The 13,513-nt window shown below is 31.8% G+C and overlaps 1 protein-coding gene and 1 long non-coding RNA gene across 2 annotated transcripts in view; both read right to left on the reverse strand.

The window, feature by feature from the left end:
• Positions 1–1,322: 1,322 nt before the first annotated feature.
• LOC111633536 lies at positions 1,323–5,041 on the reverse strand. The gene is made up of 3 exons (XR_002758072.1): positions 4,834–5,041; positions 4,684–4,756; positions 1,323–1,582 (listed from the first exon to the last, which is right to left on the reverse strand). It is a non-coding gene; the product is annotated as an uncharacterized LOC111633536 (long non-coding RNA).
• Positions 5,042–7,735: 2,694 nt separating this feature from the next.
• The window catches only part of LOC111633538 (obscurin-like), a gene marked incomplete at its 5' end in the record, with an annotated part of 27,860 nt that continues 22,082 nt past the window's right edge, over positions 7,736–13,513 (reverse strand). Inside the window, 3 exons of the mRNA XM_023378120.1 lie at positions 7,736–7,995; positions 11,107–11,179; positions 11,257–11,445. Coding sequence (XP_023233888.1) covers positions 11,140–11,179; positions 11,257–11,445 — 229 coding nt within the window. The remainder of the gene's footprint in view (positions 7,996–11,106; positions 11,180–11,256; positions 11,446–13,513) is intronic.

Genomic DNA, 13,513 nt, shown 5'->3' on the forward strand with positions numbered 1-13,513 from the left:
AGAGAATTACTTGAAAAATTAATTGCGTGTGTTGAACCTAAAAAATCCGTTATGTAATGGAAAATGTATTTAAACTTAATCCTTTCTTCATATAGTTTTCTTCCTTGATCTATTTCTTAAATTGTTTTGTCTATTAAGATTATTTATTAATCAGAACTTAACACTTCTGATTAATAAATAATCTTAATGTAGTGTCTATGCTTTTAATAATCTATACATATAATTTACTATCATTTTAATACTCTTTTTCGATGAATTAGATACTTCTTTTTATTTTTAGAAAAATTTGCTGTATACATTTATCAATTATGAATTAAAGTTTTTTTATTAGTATTGACTTGACACGAAAAGAAATGTCATCTACAGTATTGTGGTCGAAAAATTCGTTGCTTTCTCAAACAACGTCTTTCGGCTCTTTCTAACTCTTCGATAGCGATAAGAATTGCGTATCCGTCAGCCATTTTTACTTTCGTGTAGCGATCTCACATGCTCGACTCAACGTGAGTAGCAACTCGCATGGTGAGATGGGAAAGCACGTGAGTTAGAATTCGAGACTACCAATTTGACGTCAGTGTGTGAGATGGTACCACGTGACACCTTCAACACGTTGGGAGTTGTAACACGAAAAACTCGAGACTAAGGCCCCAGGTCTATCTTTCTCGTTTGTCTTGGGTGTGAACAGTACGTCGTCATTATTTCACCGGGCTAAAGTAATCGCCCTATTTTTGTGTGATCGATGTGCTGTATTGTACATTTAATATACGTATTCAATGAAGAACTTTCGTACGCATTGCTCGCTAATAGCGAGGTTGTGGCCGAAGTTTTCATCTCTAAAACGTTAACGTCGAACGTTGAGCACCGCTATCTTGTAAGCGGCGCTCGACATTCGACGTTTACGTTTTACAGATGAAAACGTCGGTCACAACTTCGCTAATGTCCCGAACTGGCATATGTCAACCGCTTTTTGCCGGGTTAAAATTTACGAAGATATTTCGAGACATAATGCAAAAAAGTCGTAAAGCGGTTTTTCGTTCCTACTCGGACGCAAAATTTACTAATTTAGGAAGGATTTTGGGTCGGCCACGTTCCCGCTTATAGCCTAACTGGATGACGTTCTACGGAATATCTTAAGAAATTTTAAGCCATGTTCTACCGGGCTTAAAATTTCCTAAGATATTCCGAAACATATTGTGAAAAATTTGAAAAGAGGCTTTTTGCTGGTTCTAATCTTGACATTTATATTGTATTTCATAAGCAATCACGTCTAATCTTTCATAAATCACGTGCTCGCCATAACGTTACAAAATTTAATGCCCCTTACACAGATGTTTAAATAAGTTTATTTCGAAATTATATCTGCAAAGAAATAACGTTATTTCTTTTAGAAATATATTTTAGACAATATTAAATAAAAGATGTTACAAGAACTACATTCTTCACATTCTCTATGGCCACACAACTTCATCAAATACATAATTTTGTAGCAGAAGTCACAAATATTCCGGTGAATTGTTGCTGGTTCACTTTGTACATTCATAATATCACGGTGAAGGCATATTTATTTGGTTGTGCTTTTTAATTTCTAAAAAAAAACAAGAAATCAAGTGTTATTTTATTTATTATAAGATATTGAATAGTTAATTGTAATACAGTAGTGGCTATAAAAATTGCATCATTCATAAAATCTGATAAAAATATGTTTAATATTTTTCTCTTACTTTTAATTAAATTATGGTACAGTATTAAGTGCGGGTTGTGTTTACCTAAGCACCACAAAAAAGAACGTCTTTTTATATTGAAGTCCCCAATATCTATATATTGTTCTATCAGAGACAGTAAAATATCGGGTATATGCTACCTATAATTATATATGTACAGTACTGTATATTATTTATCCAAGCGCCAACCTTATCTTTACCTAAGAAAAATTTTGACCATCGTCTAAATTGTCATAAATTCTTACTTGGTGTAATTTTTTACATCTCAGATATTTTTGTTTAATTACTGTATTATCACGTCACGACATGAGACGATGACGTACAATTGAACAGGCACTTGGCGACTGAACACGGTGCCAATCGACGTTTTCGATACGCATTTTAGAAAAAGCGTTATAAAAAGTTTCAATTCACATAAATTATAGATTTTGTAAATCTGAGTAACACTTTGAATAAAATTCATTTGTTTCCATGCAATTTTGTCTTTATAAGCATAAAATTCAACAGTAAAATTGAATTAGCTCTATGGGGAAACCCCCGAGAACTTTGACCTATCGACCGAAAGTTTGGCCAAATCCTCACTGATAACGAGAAAGGCTTAAGTTAAAAATTTGAACTTTCTAGACCCAGTAGTTTTTCTCTACGAGCGTCTGCAGTGCCAAATAAAGAACAAGAAAATAGAGCTTTTTGGCAATTTTTGCACTTTTCAATTGCTTATACAGTGATACTTCGGTTTTCGTCGACAATCGGCGAAATCCGAGGCAATTATTTCCATATGAATCAATGTAAATCCAATTAATTTGTTCTAGACATTCCAAAAACATTTTACAGAGAGTAAATATAGTGTTTAACACTAAAAGCAATAAGAAATTAATATAAAAGCGTCCGATTTCAGCAATCTTAATGTCGCTCTCGTATTTTTCAATGATTTTCTTCTTTAACTCGATCGTGTTCCTGGCCTTCTTCAAAGGACTGCTGGATCTGGAAACTTTCTTTGGTTCTAAGATGGAACAAAAAAGAAAGCAACGGAAGTGTTTGGCTAAAAGTGCAGACTAAAAATGCTCACACATCGAGAAACAACGCCACACTGAGCAGGAAAAAGCGTCGGTCGCCCTTTGTTTTCGCAAAATCAGCAGTGAGGTTACAGGGCACGCCGACGAAATCTGAGACAAATTTTTCGCAGGAAGAATCGATGAAAACCGAAACCAAGGTATTACTGTATTTCGGCAACTGCATTACAAAAAATCTTGAAATTTTGCACACTATCTAATCAAACAATTTTCTTTTGAACGAGATATTTGGAATTACTTTAAGTGTTTGAGGGGCGGAGAAATTAAAGTTCGAAAATCGGCAACTCTTATTCCTATATATGTAGTCTGTCGGTGACTTTTCAGTGACTTGACAGTCCGTAACTCCTGATCTTTTCGAATGTACAAAACTCATTTTAATTGAATTCTAAATATCAAGCGGATTGGACAGGACACTTTAAATTGTGCATAAAAGTTACGACGAGACGTAAATACTCGTAGCCTACATTGATTAATTATTAATTCATCAAAAAACGACGTGGGCAGAATAACGACAAAGAAAAATGAAACTTGTTATGAACGTAAGGATGGACGAAGGACGGTTTAGGAAGAGTTTGAATGTTGAGTTATGAAGGCGATTTGCTAGCGACTTCAGGAGGTGGAAAATGTATTCAATATTCTTGCATTTATAAGATTATTTATGATCTAAGCGACTAATAAAAATTGATATAGGAATTTGTCTGCTTTGTAGTTATGAGTAGGTGTAATTTTTCAAACAATTTTGCTTTTTTTCAATAAATAATTTATTAAAAAATTACATCTATGCCACTACAAAGCTATTAAGATTGTAAATGCCAGAATAACGAATATCTTCTCACACTTTAAAGTGTGAGATCTAGATCTCCAGTGAGCGATAGTTCTAAATTATGCTGCTTCTAAATTAATTGAATTTTTTCAAGATTTTTTTGCAATAAATATGTTGTTATAATTTTGATCTGTACATTAATTATTGGACAGTTCTCATACTTTTCATTATATTTATTTTAAAAAAGATATAACCATTGTACATTAATGGTAGTTCTGTACATTGTTTTGAGAAATCATGAAATTGAATCTAACTTCAGGCATAGATAACGTTAAATTTTTAATGAGGTTTCACTACTTGTTTAGGAAATATACTTCAGCTATTATCAGAGCTATACTTGGATGAAAGATGCATAAGGTGTCCCCAATAAACTTAATTTTGACAAAATACAAGGTTCATGCAAAGATGCTGACAGGTTCAGGTACAAGAATAAATTGGTGTCCCCTCACCTCATGAGATAAGAAAATATTAAACTGTATCCAATACATAAACTGAGCTCTATTGATTGGGACTTCTGGATTTAAGACTAAAGTCATATCACTGGTCATCATACCCTCCCTCCCAGGTTGCTGTGACAGAGAGCAGCTCTGAAATGCCAAATTTATGTTTAAACAGTTGTACGTGTAAACATAGTATAAGAAAAACAAATGTTTTTGGATTCAGGATGTCCCTTTTAAAAATACCAAAGAGTTTAGTGTCCTGGTCCTGAGCAATGTATGTTTGGATATTATTGTTAGCAGCATTATTCTTATACATGAATTTTAAAATGTAAAAATTAAATTAGTTTATCTAAATTTTGTTTTGTCACTTTAAAACAAAAACTTAGTTCTTTAATTAGTTGTCAAACTGCCAAATTAGTGCAGTTATATTGAATTATAAATTGACAAAACTAATTTCAAACTTTTTAGACAAATTTATATATTAAAGGTGCAATATAAGCTTATAAATAACAATGAATCAAATTTAATCTGCAATAACATTTGCATTATTGCAAATTAGATTTGATTCATTATGATATAAATAGTTCAGTCAAGCTGTTGAAAATATATCTAGAAAAAATAAAGATATTTACCATTTTAAACCTGTAGTTCTTATTTGATTCATTTCAAAATTCTTCCAGCGTATCTGTCTCCAGAGAAACAGATCTATAGAAATTTAAAAATTTGTTTATATTATAAAATAATATACTGTATATAATATATATAATGATGTAAATACATACTTGGAGATAGACATTCCAAACATATTAAGTAGAGCAGGTGGACTAGACAATCTTTTCTGTGCATGAAACTGTTCAGAAAATTCATGGATGCGATGAGTAAGAAATATGGCATGTTCTCGCTTTCTTATCATAAATTCACTTGGAATTAGCCATTTGTTTTCAAAACACTCCTCAATAGTTGGTCGCTTTCTAAAATTATAACAAATACCATTTAATTATAAAAACAGAAAAGCTAAAGTTCATTATCAAATATAAATTACATTATGAAATTTTTAAAAGTATAAAAGATAATTGTGTGATGACTATTTTAAACTAACTTTAAATAATCATCTCAAAAGCCTATTAAAATTGAATTAGTAAATCAACTAATAATATGTTTTATATACAGTGGAACCTCGGTACATGTCTGCTTTAGAATACGTCCTGTTTGGACGAAACAAATTTTGCTCGGATACGACTTTTGTTTGGTATACGACTTAATTCAATTATACACGCCATCTACGAACAAGTAGCACTATCAGTGTACTAGACGTTCGTGGTGCCACGGTTTATAACTTTGTTAAATTTCTTCTGATTTTAATTTGTAAGTAACATTTTATTATTTTTATTAATCACTAGCTTACCCGTCGCGCATTGCTGCGATCTCAGAAGAAAGGAAATTCAAGCAAACTTGTTATGATAAAATTCAATTTACATTTCATCATTTTAATTGAAACTTATTATTATTATTATTAATTTTCATGNGGGTTGTGTTTACCTAAGCACCACAAAAAAGAACGTCTTTTTATATTGAAGTCCCCAATATCTATATATTGTTCTATCAGAGACAGTAAAATATCGGGTATATGCTACCTATAATTATATATGTACAGTACTGTATATTATTTATCCAAGCGCCAACCTTATCTTTACCTAAGAAAAATTTTGACCATCGTCTAAATTGTCATAAATTCTTACTTAGTGTAATTTTTTACATCTCAGATATTTTTGTTTAATTACTGTATTATCACGTCACGACATGAGACGATGACGTACAATTGAATAGGCACTTGGCGACTGAACGCGCTGCCAATCGAGAATCGATTAATTTTATGGAAGAAACTTTTCAAACAGCCGTAGTCCGTAAACTGCATACGTGCCGGGCTGTGATTGGCTGGACTCGTAGAAAATGGATTCATAAAAACCGGAATGTTTTTCCGGAAAATGTAATTATAAAGTAATAATTATTGGATATAGGCTATACTGTTTTACAGAATATGTAAAATTTTTCAAAATACCATGATGATGTAGTATTAGTGACTGCAAAACAAATTATAGAAATGAAAATAAAATTTTTCCTATCTTTTCTTTACCAAAAGAGCCACCGAGAAGTGTTTGGATTCGAAAAATTCCCACTGATTTGGCAGGATTAAAAACCCTCTAATACGCATAAAACTTTTGATGAGTCAAACATTATTCGAACTGACAAATGCTTAGTGAATAGTCAGCTAAAAAAAATTCTTAAAAATATTCCAAAATTAAAAGGAGTCATTCAAATCATGTTTTCCAAATTTACCTGAATATTTTAATGTACTGTATTCACTGTACAGTACTACTTAAAGACTTGCAGATGTAGAAATCTTCAAGAAGCAATAAAACAAAATCTTTTGGAATATAAAAAAATACAAAGAAGATAGGACAGTTACAAATCTCCAAGACATTGTGGCACATTACAAAATAAGGATACAGGAAAATGTAATTGGACATTATTAGAAAGTGAACGGACTGGATACGTCGGTCCCCGTACCTCACCACCCGTTGTGAGCCTGGCCAAACCCATAATGTGCTTGAAATGAGGCCCTCTTATTGCCTGCAGGGCAGAGTTTAAAAAACATATTGACAAACTACGTAATTGTTTTTCTAATAAGTCATTTTTAATATTAACAAGTGTTTATTTTAAATGTGGAGTATATTTTATTTTACTTTTTTTTAAACTATTGTATATTAAAGAAATACAAATAGTTTGCTTGTATTATTATATAAACTTGAAAAAAGTAAAATTTTACTCTATATTAATGTGTGAAGTTTAAGCGTAACGCAAAATATGTTCGTAATACACAAGAATATCTCATATATTTATAAGTATTTTTTCTAGAACATTTACTGTAAACCACATTATACTGCTAGATAGATGGAGACTATCAGCACTAAGTTGGTCACGTAATTTACCGACGTGTCGATCACGCCCAGGTCTATCTTTCTCGTTTGTCTTGGGTGCGAACAGTACGTCGTCATTATTTCACCGGGCTAAAGTAATCGCCCTATTTTTGTGTGATCGATGTGCTGTATTGTACATTTAATATACGTATTCAATGAAGAACTTTCGTACGCATTGCTCGCTAATAGCGAGGTTGTGGCCGAAGTTTTCATCTCTAAAACGTTAACGTCGAACGTTGAGCACCGCTATCTTGTAAGCGGCGCTCGACATTCGACGTTTACGTTTTACAGATGAAAACGTCGGTCACAACTTCGCTAATGTCCCGAACTGGCATATGTCAACCGCTTTTTGCCGGGTTTAAAATTTACGAAGATATTTCGAGACATAATGCAAAAAAGTCGTAAAGCGGTTTTTCGTTCCTACTCGGACGCAAAATTTACTAATTTAGGAAGGATTTTGGGTCGGCCACGTTCCCGCTTATAGCCTAACTGGATGACGTTCTACGGAATATCTTAAGAAATTTTAAGCCACGTTCTACCGGGCTTAAAATTTCCTAAGATATTCCGAAACATATTGTGAAAAATTTGAAGAGGCTTTTTGCTGGTTCTAATCTTGACATTTATATTGTATTTCATAAGCAATCACGTCTAATCTTTCATAAATCACGTGCTCGCCATAACGTTACAAAATTTAATGCCCCTTACACAGATGTTTAAATAAGTTTATTTCGAAATTATATCTGCAAAGAAATAACGTTATTTCTTTTAGAAATATATTTTAGACAATATTAAATAAAAGATGTTACAAGAACTACATTCTTCACATTCTCTATGGCCACACAACTTCATCAAATACATAATTTTGTAGCAGAAGTCACAAATATTCCGGTGAATTGTTGCTGGTTCACTTTGTACATTCATAATATCACGGTGAAGGCATATTTATTTGGTTGTGCTTTTTAATTTCTAAAAAAAAACAAGAAATCAAGTGTTATTTTATTTATTATAAGATATTGAATAGTTAATTGTAATACAGTAGTGGCTATAAAAATTGCATCATTCATAAAATCTGATAAAAATATGTTTAATATTTTTCTCTTACTTTTAATTAAATTATGGTACAGTATTAAGTGCGGGTTGTGTTTACCTAAGCACCACAAAAAAGAACGTCTTTTTATATTGAAGTCCCCAATATCTATATATTGTTCTATCAGAGACAGTAAAATATCGGGTATATGCTACCTATAATTATATATGTACAGTACTGTATATTATTTATCCAAGCGCCAACCTTATCTTTACCTAAGAAAAATTTTGACCATCGTCTAAATTGTCATAAATTCTTACTTGGTGTAATTTTTTACATCTCAGATATTTTTGTTTAATTACTGTATTATCACGTCACGACATGAGACGATGACGTACAATTGAACAGGCACTTGGCGACTGAACACGGTGCCAATCGACGTTTTCGATACGCATTTTAGAAAAAGCGTTATAAAAAGTTTCAATTCACATAAATTATAGATTTTGTAAATCTGAGTAACACTTTGAATAAAATTCATTTGTTTCCATGCAATTTTATCTTTATAAGCATAAAATTCAACAGTAAAATTGAATTAGCTCTATGGGGAACCCCGGAGAACTTTGACCTATCGACCGAAAGTTTGGCCAAATCCTCACTGATAACGAGAAAGGCTTAAGTTAAAAATTTGAACTTTCTAGACCCAGTAGTTTTTCTCTATGAGCGTCTGCAGTGCCAAATAAAGAACAAGAAAATAGAGCTTTTTGGCAATTTTTGCACTTTTCAATTGCTTATACAGTGATACTTCGGTTTTCGTCGACAATGGGCGAAATCCGAGGCAATTATTTCCATATGAATCAATGTAAATCCAATTAATTTGTTCTAGACATTCCAAAAACATTTTACAGAGAGTAAATATAGTGTTTAACACTAAAAGCAATAAGAAATTAATATAAAATTAATATAAAAGCGGCCGATTTCAGCAATCTTAATGTCGCTCTCGTATTTTTCAATGATTTTCTTCTTTAACTCGATCGTGTTCCTGGCCTTCTTCAAAGGACTGCTGGATCTGGAAACTTTCTTTGGTTCTAAGATGGAACAAAAAAGAAAGCAACGGAAGTGTTTGGCTAAAAGTGCAGACTAAAAATGCTCACACATCGAGAAACAACGCCACACTGAGCAGGAAAAAGCGTCGGTCGCCCTTTGTTTTCGCAAAATCAGCAGTGAGGTTACAGGGCACGCCGACGAAATCTGAGACAAATTTTTCGCAGGAAGAATCGATGAAAACCGAAACCAAGGTATTACTGTATTTCGGCAACTGCATTACAAAAAATCTTGAAATTTTGCACACTATCTAATCAAACAATTTTCTTTTGAACGAGATATTTGGAATTACTTTAAGTGTTTGAGGGGCGGAGAAATTAGAGTTCGAAAATCGGCAACTCTTACTCCTATATATGTAGTCTGTCGGTGACTTTTCAGTGACTTGACAGTCCGTAACTCCTGATCCTTTCGAATGTACAAAACTCATTTTAATTGAATTCTAAATATCAAGCGGATTGGACAGGACACTTTAAATTGTGCATAAAAGTTACGACGAGACGTAAATACTCGTAGCCTACATTGATTAATTATTAATTCATCAAAAAACGACGTGGGCAGAAGAACGACAAAGAAAAATGAAACTTGTTATGAACGTAAGGATGGACGAAGGACGGTTTAGGAAGAGTTTGAATGTTGAGTTATGAAGGCGATTTGCTAGCGACTTCAGGAGGTGGAAAATGTATTCAATATTCTTGCATTTATAAGATTATTTATGATCTAAGCGACTAATAAAAATTGATATAGGAATTTGTCTGCTTTGTAGTTATGAGTAGGTGTAATTTTTCAAACAATTTTGCTTTTTTTCAATAAATAATTTATTAAAAAATTACATCTATGCCACTACAAAGCTATTAAGATTGTAAATGCCAGAATAACGAATATCTTCTCACACTTTAAAGTGTGAGATCTAGATCTCCAGTGAGGGATAGTTCTAAATTATGCTGCTTCTAAATTAATTGAATTTTTTCAAGATTTTTTTGCAATAAATATGTTGTTATAATTTTGATCTGTACATTAATTATTGGACAGTTCTCATACTTTTCATTATATTTATTTTAAAAAAGATATAACCATTGTACATTAATGGTAGTTCTGTACATTGTTTTGAGAAATCATGAAATTGAATCTAACTTCAGGCATAGATAACGTTAAATTTTTAATGAGGTTTCACTACTTGTTTAGGAAATATACTTCAGCTATTATCAGAGCTATACTTGGATGAAAGATGCATAAGGTGTCCCCAATAAACTTAATTTTGACAAAATACAAGGTTCATGCAAAGATGCTGACAGGTTCAGGTACAAGAATAAATTGGTGTCCCCTCACCTCATGAGATAAGAAAATATTAAACTGTATCCAATACATAAACTGAGCTCTATTGATTGGGACTTCTGGATTTAAGACTAAAGTCATATCACTGGTCATCATACCCTCCCTCCCAGGTTGCTGTGACAGAGAGCAGCTCTGAAATGCCAAATTTATGTTTAAACAGTTGTACGTGTAAACATAGTATAAGAAAAACAAATGTTTTTGGATTCAGGATGTCCCTTTTAAAAATACCAAAGAGTTTAGTGTCCTGGTCCTGAGCAATGTATGTTTGGATATTATTGTTAGCAGCATTATTCTTATACATGAATTTTAAAATGTAAAAATTAAATTAGTTTATCTAAATTTTGTTTTGTCACTTTAAAACAAAAACTTAGTTCTTTAATTAGTTGTCAAACTGCCAAATTAGTGCAGTTATATTGAATTATAAATTGACAAAACTAATTTCAAACTTTTTAGACAAATTTATATATTAAAGGTGCAATATAAGCTTATAAATAACAATGAATCAAATTTAATCTGCAATAACATTTGCATTATTGCAAATTAGATTTGATTCATTATGATATAAATAGTTCAGTCAAGCTGTTGAAAATATATCTAGAAAAAATAAAGATATTTACCATTTTAAACCTGTAGTTCTTATTTGATTCATTTCAAAATTCTTCCAGCGTATCTGTCTCCAGAGAAACAGATCTATAGAAATTTAAAAATTTGTTTATATTATAAAATAATATACTGTATATAATATATATAATGATGTAAATACATACTTGGAGATAGACATTCCAAACATATTAAGTAGAGCAGGTGGACTAGACAATCTTTTCTGTGCATGAAACTGTTCAGAAAATTCATGGATGCGATGAGTAAGAAATATGGCATGTTCTCGCTTTCTTATCATAAATTCACTTGGAATTAGCCATTTGTTTTCAAAACACTCCTCAATAGTTGGTCGCTTTCTAAAATTATAACAAATACCATTTAATTATAAAAACAGAAAAGCTAAAGTTCATTATCAAATATAAATTACATTATGAAATTTTTAAAAGTATAAAAGATAATTGTGTGATGACTATTTTAAACTAACTTTAAATAATCATCTCAAAAGCCTATTAAAATTGAATTAGTAAATCAACTAATAATATGTTTTATATACAGTGGAACCTCGGTACATGTCTGCTTTAGAATACGTCCTGTTTGGACGAAACAAATTTTGCTCGGATACGACTTTTGTTTGGTATACGACTTAATTCAATTATACACGCCATCTACGAACAAGTAGCACTATCAGTGTACTAGACGTTCGTGGTGCCACGGTTTATAACTTTGTTAAATTTCTTCTGATTTTAATTTGTAAGTAACATTTTATTATTTTTATTAATCACTAGCTTACCCGTCGCGCATTGCTGCGATCTCAGAAGAAAGGAAATTCAAGCAAACTTGTTATGATAAAATTCAATTTACATTTCATCATTTTAATTGAAACTTATTATTATTATTAATTTTCAACGGGAAAACATTTCAAAGTGTCGTTTCAATTCTATTTATTTATTGGAGTGCTTGTGGATACACAATATTTTTTGTTTTTCCGTCTGGTGCTGTACACGAATAAATCAGATGATTTCCTGACAGCGTGAGCCGGCCACATACAGTTTTCCATGCAAAAAGCACGGATTCTCCAAATTTAACGCATACACTTGCNGTTTTCCAAATTTACCTGAATATTTTAATGTACTGTATTCACTGTACAGTACTACTTAAAGACTTGCAGATGTAGAAATCTTCAAGAAGCAATAAAACAAAATCTTTTGGAATATAAAAAAATACAAAGAAGATAGGACAGTTACAAATCTCCAAGACATTGTGGCACATTACAAAATAAGGATACAGGAAAATGTAATTGGACATTATTAGAAAGTGAACGGACTGGATACGTCGGTCCCCGTACCTCACCACCCGTTGTGAGCCTGGCCAAACCCATAATGTGCTTGAAATGAGGCCCTCTTATTGCCTGTAGGGCAGAGTTTAAAAAACATATTGACAAACTACGTAATTGTTTTTCTAATAAGTCATTTTTAATATTAACAAGTGTTTATTTTAAATGTGGAGTATATTTTATTTTACCTTTTTTTAACTATTGTATATTAAAGAAATACAAATAGTTTGCTTGTATTATTATATAAACTTGAAAAAAGTAAAATTTTACTCTATATTAATGTGTGAAGTTTAAGCGTAACGCAAAATATGTTCGTAATACACAAGAATATCTCATATATTTATAAGTATTTTTTCTAGAACATTTACTGTAAACCACATTATACTGTCTAGATAGATGGAGACTATCAGCACTAAGTTGGTCACGTAATTTACCGACGTGTCGATCACGCCCAGTGCCCTTAGTCTCGAGTTTTTCGTGTTGTACTCGAACTGACGTCATCGAACTCACTCGTGTTACTACGACTCACATAATTGGTAGTCTCGAGTTAGACTCTTCGAGCGAACTCGAAAGGCGAGCGGAAATAGGTCATATTCACTTGTTTACGTTTGTCGATAAGCATGATGAGATTATTTACAATGCATCTGGGTTTGCGACTATAATGAATCGACCAATCAACTTAACTGTAACAAGTTATAAACAAATCAACGCGAATTAGTTTACACGTGCTACAGTTAAAAGTTGTCTTGTGGCAATATAGTACGCAGAAACAAAATGAAAACCTCGAATGTTTTATTTTAAAAAATAAGCGAAGAACAAAAAGAAATATTAGTAACATATATAGAAAATAATAAGAAAATGAACAGCGGAAAATTCGACAACGAATTTACAAGAAAAAGACAATTCGCTTTGTGGAGAGAATTACTTGAAAAATTAATTGCGTGTGTTGAACCTAAAAAATCCGTTATGTAATGGAAAATGTATTTAAACTTAATCCTTTCTTCATATAGTTTTCTTCCTTGATCTATTTCTTAAATTGTTTTGTCTATTAAGATTATTTATTAATCAGAACTTAACACTTCTGATTAATA

The sequence above is a fragment of the Centruroides sculpturatus genome, unplaced genomic scaffold (genome assembly GCF_000671375.1).
Source record: "Centruroides sculpturatus isolate CEXI.00-Female unplaced genomic scaffold, Cexi_2.0 scaffold780, whole genome shotgun sequence".
In the NCBI taxonomy this organism is placed as follows: Eukaryota; Metazoa; Arthropoda; class Arachnida; order Scorpiones; family Buthidae; genus Centruroides; species Centruroides sculpturatus.